Consider the following 20792-nt stretch of genomic DNA (forward strand, 5'->3'; position numbering starts at 1 on the left):
TTCTCTTATTTGTGCTTACTGAATCACAGTGTCCCATTAGTATGTTAAAAACTTTCTCCAAATTTTATGTCCCATAAAACATAGTTTGCATGCTAAGTCACTTCAGTCGTGTTCAACTCTTTGTGACCCCATGGCTCATCTGTCCATGGGATTCTCCAGGCATGAATACTGGCATGGATTGCCATTTCCTTCTCCAGGGGATTTTCCTGACCCAAGGATCAAACCAGTATCTCTTAAATCTCCTGCATTGGCAGGCGCCACTAGCGCCACCTGGGAAGCCCCAGAACATAGTTTTGGCAACATAATTAGGAAACACTGCTCTACATAGTTTCCTGCTAGGCTTTCTCTGTACTTACTGTGATGTTACCAGAAAGAATGCAGTGACTATAAATATATAAGTTAATTTATGTACTAGACTTGCTCTTGTACATAAATTGTTAGAGTAATCAAAATTAAATTGTAAGTGCTTTACTAAGATTCACCATGAAAAGACGACTCTAGTAAATACATTCAGGCCAAAATAATCACATTTTGATAAGTCTGATTTATAAGTTTCATTTTTATATAGATTTTATTTCATAATGAATCAAGAAAGGAAGTAGCAGTCAGTTCAGGTGGCTTTCCTCTCTGTATTAAAAACCATGAGAAGATACCTTACAAGTTTAGGAAAACGTACGAGATCAGAGTCTCCCTGAGTCTTAAGTAAACCACACTCTTAATTTGGTCAGAACTGGATAAAAACATATTTTAATGTAAAAAATAATAAATATATTGACCTGTTCTTTTTTACATGGGCTTTATGTTACTGTCTTGTTACTTGCCAGTGCCATCAGTAAAAATATTAAAACTGTGACCCAGTAATTTAAAGCATTCTAATGAAATAAAAAAGCTTTAATAAAATGCATTCTGTTTACAATTAGATATTTTCCCCATTATTGTAATTTTCATAGAAACTGACTAAAGAGAAGAGTTAGGTTTTAAAGAATTTTAGTATAGTATTATTGCTATATGAAACAGCTACTTTGGTAATTCCTTATCTTTTTTTTCCTAGAATTTTTCTCACCTATCATATCTCATTGCTTTGTCAACTATTACAGAATATTCTGCTTTACTAATTGCCCCATATCTTTCATGGGAAACTATTCCATTTATTCAACAAATATTGTATATTTTTCTTTTGATCTACTGGGCATTGTTAGACGTTAGAGTTACAAAGTAACTCAGGAAACTTAGCAAAAAATATTTCAAGTTGTTTTTTCAGTTTGACAACATAATTAGTAAATCTTGAAGAAAGATAATTTGGTTGATTCACCCTATTAATGGATATGAAGTACAGCACTATTTTCAAACAAGATTAACTTGCCAAATTAAGGCGTCTGGCCCCCAGCCTGCCTTGTAAATAGTTTTATTGGAACATTGCCATGATCATTCACTTACGTGTTTTGTCTGTTGCTGTTTTATGCTGCAGAAGCTGAATTGAGTAGTTGCACCAGAGATCCTAAAGCCCACAAAGCCTAAAATATGACCCTTTGCAGAAAAAGTTTGCTGACCCATTATTATTGGTAGAATTTTGATATGATATGATTAGAAAAAAATTATTCTTTTTTTTTAAGTAAATTGAGATTATTATATCCAGTTCATTCCCAAGACCCATCCACCCCCTCCCTGTTGTCCACTCCCTCTTCCCACACAATCCAGTACATTTCTGACATGTAGTTGTTTTATTTTGTTTTATCTCCCTGGGACAAGACCTATCTGTATCCAGCACAGTGGTGCTGGGGGAGCCATCAATGCCAGTTTTGTTCTGTTTTGTAAATCTTTATTCTCTCCCTGCAGCCTCCAGACCTGCTTTGTCTATCTGAGGTAAGTGGTTCAAGGGTCACCCTTCTCTTCCTTAACCAGCTGCTACCACCTGTTAGAGATTTATTTCAGTGCTTCACACCTTAAATTCCTGCCTCAGATGTTCTCTTCTCCCCTCTTATCTTCTCTATTTAGTAATTCAAAATTTTTAGTTCAGCCCTCATGGCTACCATATTTTTCTCCTCGTTTTTCCTGTAGTGAGCTGAGTATTCTGTGATTATCATAATAAACAGCCTACTGAATTCACCTATTGTTTAATTACAAACAACAACAACAAAAAAGGCAGAGCAGGTATCCTGCCATGTTTTTTCCTCCTTGTTTTTGTTAATTTTGAGCAAGACTTTGACTTCAATTTTTCCCCTCCAATTCCATTTCTAGGCAACCTGGAAAATTCATTTGTTTGCTTCTTTGTGTGTTACATAAATGTATAGAATGATAGATTTTAGAAGCCAGTATCTATAGAGCCCATTAATTTATTCTTTCAAAAATTTTTGTCTCCTGTGTTCCAGGCAATATGGTAGTCATATGGAATATGATGGGGGAAAAAACCAGATGTCACTCCATTCATGATCAGCTTTGTTTGGAGAGGGAGACATTTGAGAAAAGTTACACAAATCTTACAAGTTCTTAATTCGTTGGTGGTACTATGAGAATTCCTTATAGGGAGATCTTATCAAGTCAGCAAAGTGAAGGAAGACTTCTCTGAGGAAATAACCATTGAACTGAGCTGTGAAGAATGAGTAGACATCGACTAGCCCAAGTGGCAGAGAATGAGGAGGGGAGGAATGACTTTCCAGGAAGAAAGAAGTGAATGTGAAAAAAACATGAGGCTTGGTATTCCTCGTGGAGTTAGATAAGACGTGACTAGTGTGTCTTGAGTCAAGAGAGAAGGAGGAGCATGATGTCACATGTGGTGAGCCTTGAAGAGTAAGTCAAGTGTAGACCACGCAGGTTTTCAGAAGCCATGTTTATGTCCTTTCAGTGGCTGGTTTTACCCCAATAGTCAGGCAACACCAGTACCTCTCTGGGGACTCTACTTACCCAGGTTCTAGGAGGACGTTCCATTTCTTGGTGGCACCACCAGTTATATCCAGTCCTGTATGGCCTCTAGGTATTTTCCATCTGGTCCTTCTCAGTGGTCTTTTTCACAGGCTTGGGAAACGTTTATGTCTGATCAGTATTGATCTGCAGACTCGCAGGGAGCTCTGGAGCCAGCTCTCTCTGCCCCTCTCTTTCCTGTACTCCACACATTCTAGTCACCTTGGACTCCTCTACGTCTAAACTCTGTCTTCCCTTTTCAGGAAGATTCCCAAGCTCTGTTTGGGTTCCTCCTATATTGCAGTCTGGAAACTCTCTAAGCAGTAAACCATAGCAAATTTTAGGACTTAACACCTTTTATTTCCTTTTTTTCAGGAATCACTGTCATCTGTACTTCCTGTCATCCTTTATCTTAGAAACATTATTTCATGGATTTAGTGTGCTGTTCATAAACTGAGAGGGCAGATTCATCTTGTTACCTCATCATGGTCAGAAAAAAATATCCCAGATTAATTTTTTAACAAATATTTATCCAGCTGCAATATGCTAGGTGATGAAAATAATACACTGAGCAAGACCAACAGATTTATACTTTCATCAAGCTTGTATTTTATTGGGAGGGGGAAAAATAGAAAGCACAAGGCAATGGTAAAATCTGTGTTAATGAAATTAGGTGATACAAGGAGATTTTTGGTAAAGCTTTAGGTTGAGTACTCAGAAAAATTGAGATAGCTAGAATATCACTGATAACTGAAACTGAGTATGGATGAGAGCTGACAGTATAAAAAAAGGAAAGAAAGCCTGGGACGCAAACGAGAAATGGCAGCATGCGTTAGCCAGGTAGAGTGGGATGACTTGAATTGACTGGAAGAGGCAGAGGAAAACCAGTGCTGAGTCTCAAAAAAAAAAGAGAGTATGTTACTCTATTCAGGCTGCCATAACAAAATAACATGGACTACTTGACTTAACGGAGAGGGCAGTGGCACCCCACTCCAGTACTCTTGCCTGGAGACTCCCATGGACGGGGGAGCCTGGTGGGCTGCAGTCCATGGGGTCGCTAGGAGTCGGACGCAACTGGGCGACTTCACTTTGACTTTTCCGTTTCATGCACTGGAGAAGGAAACGGCAACGCACTCCAGTGTTCTTGCCTGGAGAATCCGAGGGACGGCGGAGCCCGGTGGGCTGCCGTCTATGGGGTCGCACAGAGTCGGACACGACTGAAGCGACTTAGCAGCAGCAGCACATGACTTAAACGATAGAGATTTATTGTTTCACAGTTCTGGAGACTGGAAAGTCTAAGATCTGGAAGGTGCTGCTTCTGGTGAGAGCTCTCTTCCTGGCTTGCAGGACACTTTCCCGTTCTCTGGTGTCTCCATCTCTATAGGAATGTCAGTCCTATTGGATTATTATTATTGTTGTTGTTGTTCAGTCATGTCTGACTCTTTGCAAACCCTGTGGACTGCAGCACACCAGGCTTCCCTGTTCTTCACCATCTCCCAGAGCTTGCTCAAACCCATCTCCATGAGTCAGTGATGCCATCCAACCATCTCATCTTCTGTCATCCCCTTCTCTTCCTGCCTTCTATCTTTCCCAGCGTCAGGGTCTGTTCTAATGTGTTGGCTCTGGTGGCCAAAGTATTGGAGCTTCAGCTTCAGCATCAGTCATTCCAATGGATATTCAGGATTTATTTCCTTTAGGATTGACTGGTTTGATCTTCTTGCAGTCCAAAGGACTCTCAAGAGTCTTCTCCAACACCACAGTTCAAAAGCATCAATACTTCAACACTCAGCCTTCTTTATGATCCAACTCTCACAGCCATACATGACTACTGGAAAAACCATAGCTTTGATTAGACAAACGTTTGCCGGCAAAGTAATGTCTCTGCTTTTTAATATGCTGCCTAAGTTGGCCATAGCTTTCTTTCCAGGAGCACGCGTCTTTTAACTTCATGGCTGCATCACCATCTGCAGTGAATTTGAAGCCCAAGAAAATAAAGTCTGTCACTGTTTCCATTGTTTCCCCATCTATTTCCCATGAAGTTATGGGACCAGATCTTAGTTTTCTGAATGTTGAGTTTTAAGCCAACTTTTTCAGTCTCCTCTTTCACTTTCATCAAGAGGCTCTTTAGTTCTTCTTCGCTTTCTGCTGTAAGGGTGGTATCATATGCATATCTGAGGTTATTGATATTTTTCCCAGCAGTCTTTATTCCAGCTTGTGCTTCATCCAGCCCAGCATTTCTCATGATGTACTCTGCATATAAGTTAAATAAGCAGGGTGACAGTATACAGCCTTGAAGTACTCCTTTCCCTATTTGGAACCAGTCTGATGTTCCATGTCCAGTTCTAACTGTTGCTTCTTGACCTGCATACAGATGTCTCAGGAGGCAGGTCAGGTGGTCTGGTATTCCCATCTCTTTGGAATTTTCCAGTTTGTTGTGATTCACACAGTCAAAAATTTTAGCATAGTCAGTGAAGCAGATATTTTTCAGGAATTCTCTTACTTTTTCAGTGATCCAGCGGATGTTGGCAATTTGATCTTTGGTTCCTGTGACTTTTCTAAATCCAGCTTGAACATCTGGAAGTTCACGGTTCACATACTGTTGAAGCCTCACTTGGTGAATTTTGAGCATTACTTTGCTAGCATGTGAAATGAGTGCAATTTTGCAGTAGCTTTGAACATTCTTTGGCATTGCCCTCCTTTGGGATTGGAATGGAAACTGACCTTTTCCAGCCCTGTGGCCACTGCTGAGTTTTCCAGATTTGCTGGCATATTGAGTGCAGCACTTTCACAGCATCATCTTTTAGGATTTGAAATAGCTCAGCTGGAATTCCATCACCTCCACTAGCTTTGTTCATAGTGATGCTTCCTAAGGCCCACTTGACTTGGCATTCCAGGATGTCTGGCTCCAGGTGAGTGATCACACCATCGTGATTATCTGGGTCATGAAGAACTTTTTTGTACAATTCTTCTGTGTATTCTTGCCACCTCTTCTTAATATCTTCTGCTTCTGTTAAGTCCATACCGTTTCTGTCCTTTATTGTGCCTATCTTTGCATGAAATGTTCCTTTGGTATCTGATTTTCTTGAAGAGATCTCTAGTCTTTCCCATTCTATTGTTTTCCTCTATTTCTTTGCACTGTTTACTTAGAAAGGCTTTCTTATCTCTCCTTTCGTATCTTTGGAACTCTGCATTCAGATGGATATATCTTTCTTTTTCTCCTTTGCTTTTCACTTCTTTTCTCAGCTATTTGTAAGTCCTCCTCAGACAACCATATTGCATTGTTGCATTTCTTTTTCTTTGGAATGATGTTGATCACCACCTCCTGTAAAATGTCACGAACCTCCGTCCATAGTTCTTCAGGCACTCTATCAGATCTAATCCCTTGAATCTACGTGTCACTTCCACTGTATAATCATAAGGAATTTGATTTAGGTCATACCTGAATGGCCTAGTGATTTTCCCTACTTTCTTCAATTTAACTCTGAATTTGGCAATAAGGAGTTCTTGATTTGAGCTACAGTTAACTCCCCTGGTCTTGTTTTTACAGACTGTATAGAGCTTCTTCATCTTTGGCTGCAAAGAATATAATCAATCTGATTTCAGTATTGACCATCTGATGATGTCCATGTGTAAAGTCATCTCTTGTGTTTTTGGAAGAGGTGCTTGCTATGACCAATGCATTCTCTTGGAAAAACTCTCCTAGCCTTTGCCCTGCTTCATTTTCTAGTCCAAGGCCAAACTTGCCTGTTACTCCAGGTATGTCTTGGCTTCCTAATTTTGCATTCTAGTCCCCTATGATGAAAAGGACATCTTTTTTTGATGTTTGTTCCAGAAGGTCTCATAGGTCCTCTTAGAACCATTCAACTTCAGCTTCTTTGGCATTAATGGTTGGGGCATAGACTTGGATTACTGTGATTTGAATGGTTTGCCTTGGAAATGAACAGAGGTCATTCTGTTGTTTCTGAGATTTCACCCAAGTAATGCATTTAGGCCTCTTGTTGACTGTGAGGGCTACTCCATTTCTTATAAGGGATTATTGGATTATGGCCCTACCTTATTACTTCATTTTACCTTAATTACTCCTAAAGGCCCCATATCTCTTAATATATAAATCTGAGGATGGGGGATTGGAGGGAAGGGAGGGGGGCACAATCCAGTCCCTAGCAGAAGAAACAGCCAAAAGTGTTGAATGTTGTTAGGAAGCCAAGAGGTCGAAAACTAAAGATCCTTCGTTAGACTTATTTCATTGATGACTTTAGTAAATGCTGTTTTCATGGAGTAAAAGACTTAGAAGCTAGGTTAGAAAAGGTTAAAGAATAAGAGGTATAGAAAATGGTGATAGCATGTATAGGACAGCTCATTAATCTGACTAAAAATATTCAGTTTAATTCAGTCACTCAGTCGTGTCCAACTCTTTGCAACCCCATGGACTGCAGCATGCCAGGCCTCCCTGCCCATCACCAACTCCTGGAGTTTACTCAAGCTAATGTCCATCGAGTCGGTGATGCCATCCAACCATCTTATCTTCTGTTGTCCCCTTCTCCCGCCTTCAGTCTTTTCCAGCATCAGGGTCTTTTCAAATGAGTCAGTTCTTCACATGAGGTGGCCAAAGTATTGGAGTTTCAGCTTCAGCATCAGTCCTTCCAATGAATATTCAGGACTGATTTCCTTTAGGATGGACTGATTGGATCTCCTTGCAGTCCAAGGGACTCTCAAGAGTCTTCTCCAACACCACAGTTCAAGAGCATCAATTCTTCCGTGTTCAGCTTTCTTTATAGTCCAGCTCTCACATCCACACATGACTGCTGGGAAAACCATAGCTTTGACTATGTTGGCAAAGTAATGTCTCTGATTTTTAATATGCTGTCTAGTTTGGTCAAAAGATTGAGTGAAGCCATTTTTTTTTTTTTTTTTTAAGGAATAAGGGACCTTGCACTTGTTTCAACATGATGGTGAGGATCCAAAAGAGAAGAGATGGTCTATTATTTATCTATTGCCACAACCATGCTACATTTTACAAGCCACACTAAAACTCATTAGCTCAAAGTAATTAAGTATTTATTTCACTCATGAGTCAGTGATTGGCAAGTATGACTGGAGGTTCTTTGGATATTGGCTGAGCTGCCTCCAGTGTCTTGGGGTTAGCTGGCGATCGAGTGGAACAGCTTAGCCCTGCTCCTTGTGTCTCATAGCCATCCAGCAAGCCAGCCAGGCATGTTCTTAGAAGCAGAGGTGTAAAAGTGAATGTAAATGTCCGGTTTCTCACCTTCAGCTAGCATCATGTTTGCTGTTTATAAATAGCATGTTTGCTATTCTCTCATTAAGCCAGTGTAGAAGGCAATGGCAACCCACTCCAGTACTCTTGCCTGGAAACTCCCATGGACGGAGGAGCCTGGTAGCCTGCAGTCCATGGGGTCACTATGAGTCAGACATGACTGAACGACTTCACTTTCACTTTTCACTCTCATGCATTGGAGAAGGAAATGCCAACCCACTCCAGTGTTCTTGCCTGGAGAATCCCAGGGACGGGGGAGCCTGGTGGGCTGCCATCTATGGGGTCGCACAGAGTCGGACACGACTGAAGCGACTTAGCAGCAGCAGCAGCATTAAGCCAGGGCACATCACATAGGTGGGAGGGCATGGTCAAATAGATACAGTGATGGATGAAGAACTGAAGTCGTTAATGTAATTAATCTGCCACAGATGGTATGTTTAAGAAAAAGGGTTGGAACCATTGATGATGATCATTGATAAGTTCCTGAGAAGGCCTATGGGAACAGGGTCAAAAAACATTTACATCATGCCAGATTCTGTGATCTTCTACAGTTAATTGGCATTATTTTAGACAAACAGCTTCCTAATTGCTTTTACTTTCATATTAATTTAGTACTGAAATTTTCTACTTTATTTAGAAAGGTATCTGAATCATGTAGTTTCTGGATATTTGAATGCCTATTTAATATACTGCTTTAGGCACAGTTGTACTAATGCAAGTTCACTAAGAAATTCAGGGATCCCTACAAGACTGAGAATCACTTCTAAATCACATAGCAATGCTAACTGTTCATTGAATTCTGAAGAGAATTTGTTTTGTACCTTTGATCTGACTATAGTTTCCTTCATTCCATTTAGCTAAAAATTCAGGTAGATATCTCACTTCTTAGTGAAATGATTAAATTCTAAATGTCTTCTTTTCAATTTTTGATTATTTCAGTTTGCTCTTTAATCATCATGGTAGCACTAAGGAAGCACATCCTGCGTGTACCATGTGTTGATCTTACATTGAAAATGTATTTTTTCTAAAATTGGTAGCAGTAAGTTGCAACTCTAGGATTCTTTTCTAAGACTATTGGCTTTCAAGGTCTTGCTCCTAAACACCTGGTTCTTCTGCTCCTCCAGATAACCATATCAAATAACCAAAAGCAAATCCAGAAAAATGGCTGACTTAAAATTTCCCACTTTAACAATCTGCCAAAGCTTTTAAATTCATCAGTATCTTACCAAAAGGAAATTTTACTCTTCAAATAAATTACATATTTTAAAAACAAACAAGTACAACAGCTGTACAACCTAACACTCAAGAGAGTTTTCCAACAAGAGAAAGGATTTATTAAGCCTCATGGTTCAGTAGTGCACCATGTTTACCTGGCTACATTCTATGGCTTTTTTACATTTGATCCTTTTTAAGCCCAGAGATTCAAAATTAACCTGTTGTATACACATTACTTGTTTAGTCACTAAGTCATGTCTGACTCTTCTGCTGCCCCATGGACTGTAGCCCATCAGGCTCCTCTGTCCATGGATTTTCTAGGAAAGAATACTGAAGTGGATTGTCATTTCCTTCTCCAGGGGGTCTTCCTGACCCAGGGACTGAACCCAAGTCTCCCGCATTGCAGGCAGATTCTTTACTGCTGAATCACTGGGAAAACTAATATGGTAAAAATTGTAAAAACAGATTATACATGTATCTGCCATAGTTTATCCCCACACATGCAATTTTTTATTTTGATTTTGTTAGTACTAATATTCACATTTATTGACTCCTTACTGTGTGTCCAATCGGGCATATTACATGCATTCCCTATATCAGGTGCTTTATTTACATAAACTCATTTAATAATCACATTACCCTTAAGATGTGGTATTCTGTCTTCATTATCCAGCTAAATTGAAGCTTAGAGGCTAAAGAGTGTACACTCAGCAGGTGAGTGTTTTAATTTAGGATCAGAACTCAGGAACTAAAATCTCCTGTCCCAATTTCCTAAAATTCTCATCCCTAAAGACCTATTTCAAATGTTAATCCATTTCTAGGATTAATCTTTCCCTTCTCTGTAATCCCTTTGTCCTTAGTTACTCCTTTTACTGCTTTTAATTCTGGTAATTTATGAATACTCCCTCCTACCTGCCTCACCCACCCACCACCGCCTTACCAAGCTGCAAAACCCTTTAAAACAGATACCAGCACACACTTTTATATTCTTAATGTATTAGGTGGATATTGTTAAGGATTTAAGTTTACTTACCAGCAGAGCTGGATGAACACATGCCAGCTCCATATAGAACTGAAACATTTTTCTTTGTGGCAGGGTCCTATATTGGCCTCCTAGAGCCTAAGAACCATCAAATTTAGATTCCAGTAGACCAGTGACTTCATTTTTGTAACTTACTACTCAAAAACATGAAAATACACTTGTCTACTTCATGAAGGTTCTCTGCTCTAGTTTTGCACATTGACAGCCCTTTCATGTTGTTTGGACAGATTTGTGGAGAGATCAGACTCAAAGATAGTGCTGAGCTGTAACAACTATCAGTGAATTTTTTTTTACTGAATTAACAATAGGAAGACACAATTTCCAGACGAAAATAAACCAGTCACCCACTGGCATTAAATAAGTTCAAATTTGATGGTTTCCAGGACATTCAAATTACAAATCCTATGTCAGAGTTGCCTATCCAATCATATAGCTTGACTTCTTTCTCCCTTTGAAAAGCTAACTTATGTTCTCTGAAACTCTTAACCTAAAAGACACTCATGGTAGCGCTCATGTCAGTCTGTGCCCTGACATTTTCTTCTCACACTGAGAAAGTAAAAGATATGACTAGCAGCTCCCTCTTTAAAGAAAATTCATGCTGTAAACATATACGTCTCTTGGATAAGGTTATGGCTATAGACCTGACATGGAAATTAAGTATTCTAAAGAAATAGATAAGTAGGTAGTAACATGAAGGGAGAATCATGACAGTCACAACCCAAGAGTCAGCATGCAGGATAGCATAAACAGATCATGGGCCCTGAAGACTCTCTCAGTTTTGTGACCTTGGTCAGTCATTTTACTTCTTTGATCCTCAGTGGATGATTGTTAGAACTGAATGCGGTCAGTGTAAGAAAGGCTTGTAGCATAATGCCTGGCATATAGCAACTGCTTTATAAGTGATACTTTTAGACTTGTCTTGATTACACTAAAATTTTTTCTGCAATGTGACTGGCTTAGTTTATTGTCTGTATGACAGAACGAACCATCACATACCTCCAGTAATAAGTAAAACAAGTTAAAATTATTAGAGTTGTATATATGAAAAAATATTTTAGAATTATCAGTAATCATTAATCATTAAACACAAATGATAACTATTTGGATTTCCATGACTTAAAAAATTGTTTTTACCTTTTATACTTTCCAAATGCACATGTTCTGTAAACCTTTAGATAGTGGAGAGGGGCTCTGTCTTAGGGTGAGTGAAATTACTGAAGTATTGAAAATAGGCTGAGCTGTCTACATCATCATTGCAGGCAGCCTTTGCCCTTATTCGGGCCTGTTTCTGATGATCTAGTGAGAGTCAGTTAACATGCCTTAAAAACCATATGGAGCTATAGACAAATCTAAAGGTTTAGTTTAACACTAGACACTTTGGTGAAAGGGGGAGGAAGCTAGAAGAGAGGTACTTATCCAAAGTAAGGCCCTGGCTATATCAAATTAGGAACCCAGATGGTACGTAAGGCCTGAATAAGGGCTATATTCTGTTCTTAGTATTCTGTAGATCACAAGAGCCCAAATTTTGAACACCAGTTACTTTTTTGGTAGGTATGTATTAATTAAACATGTCAATCTGTATATGGGTACTAACATTTAGTTCTTATTCTTGACTGATATTTTCTTCCCATGCATTTGTATAGTTTTGTGCACCTCTGGAGTTTGTGTTCCCAAATTTGGAGTTTACTCTCTAAAAAAGTAACTTTAAAAAATTGTCTTTAAGTATTGAAAAGAACAATAATATAGTTATTGAGTATCACTCTGTGATGAATACTTTGTTAAATAGCAAAAAGAAAACAGAAAAGAAATTTTTATGACCACGATTTGTTGCTCCATACCACTGTTTTCTTATTGAGGAGTTTGATACCTGATATACACACCTACCAAGGTACCTCAATTAATATCATTGTGTTTGTATGGCTTCCTTTAGAGTTTCTCAAAGAAGCATACATCAAACTTTGTTTTGAAAATACAAATAAATATGAAGACTGGCAGTCCTTGGAGGAAGGAAAAACATTACTATCATTAATCATATCTCTAAGTTTTGGCTTTTTTTTTAAGTGATTTACTGTTTTTGATTGGTAGTCTTTTAGGCTGTCATTTTGTTTCATATCTATTTATAAAAATTGAAATCATGTCAGTGAAACGAACAGTGTGGGGAAAACTCAGTGAAAATATGATAATTGTTAAAATATGGTTTAACAGGTTAAATCTCTGGTTTATGGAATGACAAATGAGTCAGTTGTTTGAAGTTGCAAGGAGGAATCAGGAAATTGCTAGCGAAGTCTGGATGCTGCTGCCATTTACCAATTCTAATAAGCCACTATACTACACAGCTCAGCTTCCTCTTTACTAATGGGCAGAATCATTGATATGCAGTTAGAGAAAGCTTAGGAATGATGTAGCGTAATTGAACTCATCAGTTGTGTCAAATGAGCTAATGTATATCAAGCTGTTTCTAAACATAAGGACTCATCTGCAGAGGGGAATTGACTTTCGTTAATATTACTTAAGACTTGGGATTACATGTGCGTCACATGTGGAGTGGCTAGCTACCTTTGGACTGTTAAGCCTGTGATTTTCGAGAAGATTCTCATCAGAGAGCTAGTAGACGGACATAAAGAGCAAGGACTGTATTCCAGCTCCAGCCCTGCGACTCGATTTTATTTGTACTGTAACTGTCTGTGACTCACTTTTATCGTCTCTTACGGGCTTACAGTATACCAGCCTTGCTTGGTTGTTAATGAAATGTGAGATAATGCATGTGAATGTGCCTAGAATATGGTAGGCATTCAACAGAGGTTAATTCCTTGTGTCAAAGTGTTTGTGATCCTTGGTAGATTAAAGGAAAAGTTAAAAGGGTTGAATTCGGCCAAGCTCAGTAGGTCAAATATCCTGAGGGATACTGATGAAATCCATATATGCTGTTTTTTGTCCAGGGGTATCTGAGTCAGCTCTCAATTACTTATGTTGCATTCAGTTCATTAAGGCAGCAGGAGCTAAAAAAAAACAACAAATGCTGTTTAGAGGTCCAAACAGTCAAACTACTGAGTTTTCTAAGGTTGATCGTTTCTTTGAAATGACAGCAAAACTAAAGTGCTTTACACTTTTCTTTTCCAGCATGCTACAAATGAAAACTGATGAGAAACTGAATTTGTCTGATGGGAATACAGCAAGTTGCCCTCTGAGCCCCATTAAGATGTGCCTTAATCATCCCATTGAATGGAATCTGAAGTTGACAGCAGCATCTCTAGCAAGCTGTACAGTTCATAACCAAAATCTCAAAAGTGAAGAGAAATAGATTGCAGTTCTTCTTGCCCTATCCTTATTTTGTACATCAACATTCTGCCAATAGCATTTATTGATTTTGAAATATTTCTGGTCTTGTGATTTGTCTATAAAATCATTAGCATTAATCATTTTGATTATATTCTTTGTATTTTTTACATGTTTTATGCCAGACCATTGTGGAATTTTGCAGTACAAATGAATTTTGATGTTTCTCTTTTTAATGGTATATTGTGAATTTTTTACACCCTAAATATATAATTGTCCCCAGTTTTATTTCTGTACACAAAGTCTTAATATATAATGCATTGTGAAATTTAGAAGGCTAGTGTTGTGAAGATTTCTGATGACCTGACCCATGAACGGTTGTCTAACAGGTGGATACCAACTACCTCGAAGCAAATTGGTAAAAGGCAAAGGTATCTCTTAGAAGTATCTCTTTCAAAGTTATATATGTATAGAAAATTGATCATAGTTTATCATCAAGTGTTTCATTCATAGAGAGAATCTGAACTGATCAGTTATTTCTCTGTACCTTTAAACCTATGAAGTCTGTGGGCTTTAAGAGCAATGGCACAACTGCATGTTTACTCTTCAGCATATCTGTGCCTCTTGCAGATAAGAATACTGTTTGGTTTTTTGGAAGTTATCAGTTTTGAATGAAAAATGGTAAATGGATTTATATCTATTGATTTTATTGTATTCTAGCCATTTATTTCAAAGTGTAAAGAGATTTCCTAAAATGAGGATAATATTCCTTTAGTAGTGCAAAAGCATAGCTTCATTATTGGCTTATGTGGTTGTGTCTAAAATTTGAATAGTAAGAATACTCAAAGTTTGGTGCTTAAAGTTATTTTTCCCATGCCAGAGAAAGCAAGCTGTGGTATGGTGGTCCATGTAAGTATGTAAGAACACAGCTGCTTCCCTTTGGATAGCTATGGATTAAAAGGGATTTAGTTTATGGAGATTCTAAAGACTTTTACTTATGGCATACCTTTTAAGACCTTATTTATCCCTACCTACCCCACCCCCCAAATAATTTTTTAAATGACAGGGATTTAACAAAAAGGCTTACATAAAGAATATGAAGCACAGGAAAAGACAGCCAACAATGAAAAACACTCATGTTTTTCACTTTTATATCACCACCATATCTTCATTTTCCTTTTAGCTTAATAAGCATTCTTTGTAACTTCTGGGCTCCTTTTATATTTCTAAGTTGCATAAAGCATATATACATATGTAACGTAGTAATCTGGCCCAGAAAAGCACAGCAGTCTTAACTTTGGCTCCATCAGAGAACATCACCTTAAAGAAATGGCCTTTCAGAAATAAACCTTTAAAAAAGCACAATTATTAAAACAGATCCAATGTTAGGGTATTTCTATTCTGAATAATAGGATTATCAGAGGGTAAGAGATGTTTTGTTGGGTATTAACACAAGGAAAGAGGACTGACTTGACAGAGTAAGTTTCTTAAGTCAGGCAAGTGCCAATTTTATTCAGAAAATTTACAGTTGAAGAAATAGTGCTCATAAATTAGTATGTAGTTACCTTCCTGTCACATTCTTTACCTACTAGTATTTTTTAATCACAATAAATATTTTGTTATATCCCAAACATAGAAAACCCCATCATTAACATGTATATGTGAACATCTTGCTAACCTAGGAACCATCATAACATAAGCAAACTTGGGCTCTCATATGGAAACACTTTGGGGAAAAAAAAATCACCCATACAAGTAGCATTATCAAAATATTTCAAAGTGTAAGGATCACAAAGTTATCAAAATGATAACTGTTGAACTTGGATGCTGGGGACTCTGGTTCAGCATACTAGTCTTCCCTGGAAGTAAGTGTGGTATTCATTTGTCCTTAAGATGTCATTTTTAAAATGTGTTCTGAGGTGTTATTATCTATGTTGGATATGCCACAGCTAAGTCAAGTTTCTCAAAGCAAGCAGCCAGCTAGTTACACTTAGATGTTGCCCATATGCCATGATTTTAAACATGAAAATTCATAAGGATCGCCTGGGAGACCTGTTAAAAGGCAGGTGCACCTTAGATTCTTATTAAACCCATGATTGATAGCAGATGGAGCAGTAAGCACACTTATAGGTTCAATACAAGATAAAACAATGTAGAATCGCACACCAGAAATTTCTACAAGAATCAGACTTTAATTTTCATACAAGGGTAACTTTATTAAAGCAAAGAACTGAACATAATTTTAAAGGCCATTTTTCAAAGGACTCCACCTCCATCATTTCTTCTAACTTTTATCTTCATTGAGAAATTGTGCAAGGTTAAGTTTACTTTTTTCTAGTGCTGCTGTTTTGGCTCGTCTTGGTAATCTCATCTTCATTTCTGATTCTGGCTCTGGAACTTCATGATCACTAAACAGATGTTGAAATACACCAATTTAAATATAAGCTTTAAAACCAGTTTATTTATAAATAAAACTTTGTTTCTGTCATTCTAGTGTGTGATTTGATATCCTGATTCCATTGAGCTTAAAACTAAAATCTCAAAACCAAGAAACACTGATTGACTATCCAGCTAAGTGAACCATGGAAAACCTAACTAATTTCTTTTTATATCTACATGGAACCTGGTATTATACACAATAAAGCAAAAAACAAAATCTTAAAATTTCTATAATGAAGCTTGTAATTAAATAGGAACCATAGCAACTGCCCAAGAATTTTATGGGATACTCAAGTAGTGAAAAAAATAAGTTCTATTTATTTAGGCAAATAAATTCCTAAAACACTAAACAGCAAGTATCCCTAAAAGATATTTTCAATTTAATCAAACCTTTAAAGTTATACACTGAAAATATATACATTTTACCTATGAATGAATGAATGAACACAAGACAGCTGTCGACATTCAGCTTCCAACAGTGGCTTATTGGCAGAAATCAAAAGTAAACTATACCACTAACACCATCCAAATGACAGGCAGAATTATTCTACCATTATAAATGTCGAGAACCCAAATCTAAATCTCAGTAGTTTACCAATTCAAATTCAGAGATGTCATACATATGTGATCTTTTAATTAGATGAATAAATGGAAATATAATTTGAACATAAAAATAATTACATAGTACTAAAAGTCATGTCAACCAATAGGAAAAGCACACAAACCAGAGGAAGTCAAATACTCCTGGATAATCTAAAAAGCTATACATTTTCAGATTATCTTGTTATATATTCACAGTATAAGCAAACTACAATTTTTTTACCTTCTAGATAATTTTTAAAAAAGATAGGCTTCTTTACATATTCTAGATGTATGTGGCATACCTTTCAGAGTTAGTCTCAGCCTCAACAGTCTGACGTCTCCTGTTTGTTCTAGCTGAAGCTATCACTTTTCTCCGTCCTTAAAAACAGTATGTAACTCATTATCAATTGCTCATTTTAAACCTATTTTCTCAACTACCCATCCTTTATTTTCCCCTCTTCAACACCCTTGCCTCCTGGTCCCCAGACACCTTGATACAAAGTACCAATACCACAGAGAAATGGAACCCAAGTAAGATTAAAATTTTACTAATTTCTTATGTAAGCTCTGACAATAGGCAAAGGAAAAGATGGAAACGGAGTTATACGGAGGCAAATTTTGTTAAATTTATTTGGGGAAAAGCAGCATGTGAAAAATACTACATAGAGTGTAACCCTTATGGCACAAGGTATATGTAGACCTAATGATAAGGTTAGAAAGATAGATTAAGCCCATAAAACAGTCCTAAAGAAACAGAACTTTAATCAGTAAGGTATGGTTTCTTGAAAATATTCAAATTTTACAAGAAAATATTCAAAATATTCCAATTTAAATATTCAAATTACAAGGTCAATTCAAATGTGTGTCCTAAACATTTCGGAATAAAATTAAAGCCTTTATATGCTGGAGGGGGTTACAAAAATTCTACCTGATAGAAATTTACAAAGTTACAAAGTAAAGTGGCCTGTGATGATCCTCATTTATGATAATAAAACATCATACATAAATGAAATTTGAGCTATAAAAAAAAATTAGAGGTGGAATTCTTATATTCTGACTAAAAGCAATCTGATCAAAGCCAAATTATTCAGTATGGTCATTTGGTTGATACCATACTTATTCAAGTGAGACTTTGCTTTTGTTTTTTTCCAACATTACATATTTGCTTGTAAACTTCTAATGCAGTTATCCCCCAAAAAACATCCAACAATCTGGGACTAATGTGGAACAATATCTAGCAATTAGCATTCAAATAACTGGCTCCAAAATAATATCATGGCCAGATGCCATTTAGAAATAATTAAATCTTCATAGAAAAGTGCTTCAAAAAAAAAATTTTTTTTTAAATGGTTGACTCATGAGTGGAATTATTAGCATTCTTTAGTTTGCTTGGATGTGTTTTCTGATTCTTCTGTAACAGCATGCATTGCTTTTGTAATAAGAAAATAATAAAAGATTAAAAAGACCTTGATTTTCAGATTTTTTTTTCTAAGTGACCCCTAAACAGTCAACATTTACTTTATTCCAACAAATCCCTTATTGTTGGATATACCTTGGAAAATAAATTACGTTGGGAAAATATGAAATAAAAGGAAAACAGAAGCCCAGAAAAATACTAGGAGGATAAAAGGGACAAAAATGCTTAATCATATAAAGGACAGACAACAAACAACTGATAATATAAATAAATCTTGGTTTAACCCAAACAGTCCTTTGCAATAGATCTTTTGCATCATACTTCTTTCAATCAAAAGCACTTGAAGCAACAGATATTACCTTTTTTAGACACAAAGTAAAACCTAATATAAGCTGAAACAAATCAAAAAGAAATTTAAGGATATGTAACACAATGAAAAATCTTTACACTTAACAAAGGAAACAAAGTATTTCATTGGATAACAAAAGTGAAAAGTTGTAGTTAGACAATCCATGTTATTACCTCTGTTGGTCTTTTGCTGAGTGGATTTCGTTCGAGTTGCTTTTACTTCCTTGACAGGAGTTATGTATACGTCTTTATTCTTTTCTATTAAAGGAAATAATACAGTTATTAAAAATAGCCTCATAAAATATGAGCAAGTCAGTGACAACCAGTCCCAACAGCAGCTACTGAAAATGTACCATAAATAAATGTTCCAAGTGTGAACACTGGAAAATAAGCAAGCAAAACTCTTAGGAACATAGTAGGCATGGTATTATGGTAAGAAATGTACACAAAAAAATCTATACAAGTACAATAAATACTTATCAGTAATATTAATGCACTTTCCCAAGTGAATTTAATTAAAAAAACTTTTCTTCCATTTCTGACATCTATCATTTATATGTTAGAGGAGGAGAATCTTATAAATACTCAGGTTACTATATCGTTACCATCTTCACTCTGAGGAACAATCATAGTTGTGATATCATCCTGTGCTGCTACAGCTTGGTCACTATGTTCTTTCATTCCTTTTTCTAACTGAATCTTGATTTTCTCCAAAGCTCTTAGACATGTTCTATCTTTTACTTGCTGTAATAGAAAAAAAAAATTTTTATGCAGCATTTTTTTATGCAGCATATTTTTTAATGCAGCATTTTCTAAACTTCTCAAAAAACTATATAATGATAAAATTAATAAAGCATTCTAAAAATTCTATTAAATTTATGAAGGAAATATTTACCTCAAGAAATGAGCACCAAATACTAATGTACATATAAATTCAACAGAATGTAAATTCTACTTTGATAAAAAAATAAATACACATTAAGAGTGACTAGAAACTACTTACCTCCAGAATCTCATTCAACACAACCAGAAGATCTTTAGCAAAATTGCTACTGAGTTCTAAAGAATTCAAAGCTTTCGTATAGACCCGAACTTCTGGTGAATGTGGACATGTTAGGATCTCACTGCAAATTTTCATAGCCAGATTGTCATGAACTGTTAAGGCCTGGCAAATCAAGAGAAAAATACTGGTAAATTGAAATGGTATCTTTATAATACAGTCCTACATATCATTTCCAACTAATGATCCTGACATGATCCCAAAATGTCTAAAACAAAATTAACATAGTCCTCCCCATGTGAGCTCCCCTTCTTATAGTAGATTCTGTGGTACAATGTGTACTGAACCCTTCACTCTCCAGGCTACCGTGAGTTTTAGAGGCTAAAAGTTCCCAGGTGTAGACTGAACCAGGCTGAAGACAATGGGCTTTGCTTAAGGTCACACTTCCTCCCCAAGGGTTAATCCACATTCAGTAACTGGTAGATATACAGGTACAACAGTCCAGCCTTATCTCAATATTGGACAAAGCAAAGAACAATCCCAATTCTGGAACTTCCTGTGAGATCAGCTGAGGCCTTAAGACTGCGTGACAGTTCAACTTCTTCCTCTGCCCAATCTATTTTCTTCACTCCTCCAAGACACTGCTCATCAGAGTACACCCTCATGGCAACAGGTCCTTGAGGTCTTCTGTCACCCACACCTAGAACCTCAGTTATCTTGGATTCCTCCAATTCCCTCGCCTCAAACAAAGCTCTTTCTGCTAGGTTTCTGTACCAGCAACTTTTTTTCTATGTCAATTTCTACTACTTTTTACTACTACTTTCTATTCTCTTTCTACAAGCATTTATCTCCTAAAACCAATTTTTAACTGCTCTCTTTATTAATATTTTCTATTCCTCTTACCAATTCACCACACCTAATGAAACTGACAATCAAATTAATCTTCCCAATAATGACTGTTATCCCATTAAGCCTTTCATTATACTCCCTGCAAAGACAGTCAACTGCAAAGTCCCTATCCTAATGTTCTGCCCTAACAGGCCTATTCAGGATCCTTAGCTGTAATGATTTCTCCATAGTTCCCCAACATGACTTGTTAAAGCACTTAGCTATATCACTGACCCTTACTCTATTTTCTTAATTTTTGTAATCTTCTTTCCAGTAAGATGTAACTTAGTAACTCAAATGAGGTATGCAGTCACTAAATATCAATTAAAACAGAAGACCAATACCTTCAACTTAATAAGCTGACATCTGAAATAATTCATAACACATTAATTTTCAATATGGTGAATGTTTG

The 20792-nt window shown here is 36.8% G+C and overlaps 2 protein-coding genes across 13 annotated transcripts in view; one reads left to right on the forward strand and one right to left on the reverse strand.

Annotated features, from left to right (window-relative positions):
- The window catches only part of LCORL (ligand dependent nuclear receptor corepressor like), a 172932-nt gene extending 156738 nt beyond the window's left edge, over positions 1 to 16194 (forward strand). For 11 of the 12 annotated variants that reach the window (XR_014082971.1, XR_014082972.1, XM_081593251.1 and 8 more), the window contains one exon: positions 13551 to 16194. Coding sequence is in view for 10 of the 12 variants with exons in the window: in XM_081593229.1 (XP_081449355.1) it covers positions 13551 to 13731 (181 nt within the window). In the remaining 2 variants the exon portion in view is untranslated. Of the gene's footprint in view, positions 1 to 1836; positions 1864 to 13550 lie in introns of all 12 variants that reach the window. The other variant, XM_081593480.1, reaches the window with a different exon arrangement.
- Positions 15902 to 20792, reverse strand: part of NCAPG (non-SMC condensin I complex subunit G) — a 45552-nt gene continuing 40661 nt past the window's right edge. Inside the window, exons 17-21 of the mRNA XM_081593557.1 lie at positions 19496 to 19657; positions 19098 to 19236; positions 18667 to 18750; positions 17030 to 17105; positions 15902 to 16114 (exon numbers count right to left, since the gene is read on the reverse strand). Coding sequence (XP_081449683.1) covers positions 15991 to 16114; positions 17030 to 17105; positions 18667 to 18750; positions 19098 to 19236; positions 19496 to 19657 — 585 coding nt within the window. The 3' untranslated portion in view covers positions 15902 to 15990. The remainder of the gene's footprint in view (positions 16115 to 17029; positions 17106 to 18666; positions 18751 to 19097; positions 19237 to 19495; positions 19658 to 20792) is intronic.

The sequence above is a fragment of the Giraffa tippelskirchi genome, chromosome 1 (assembly GCF_054371585.1).
Source record: "Giraffa tippelskirchi isolate mGirTip1 chromosome 1, T2T-mGirTip1v1.2.pri, whole genome shotgun sequence".
NCBI classification, from domain to species: domain Eukaryota; kingdom Metazoa; phylum Chordata; class Mammalia; order Artiodactyla; family Giraffidae; genus Giraffa; species Giraffa tippelskirchi.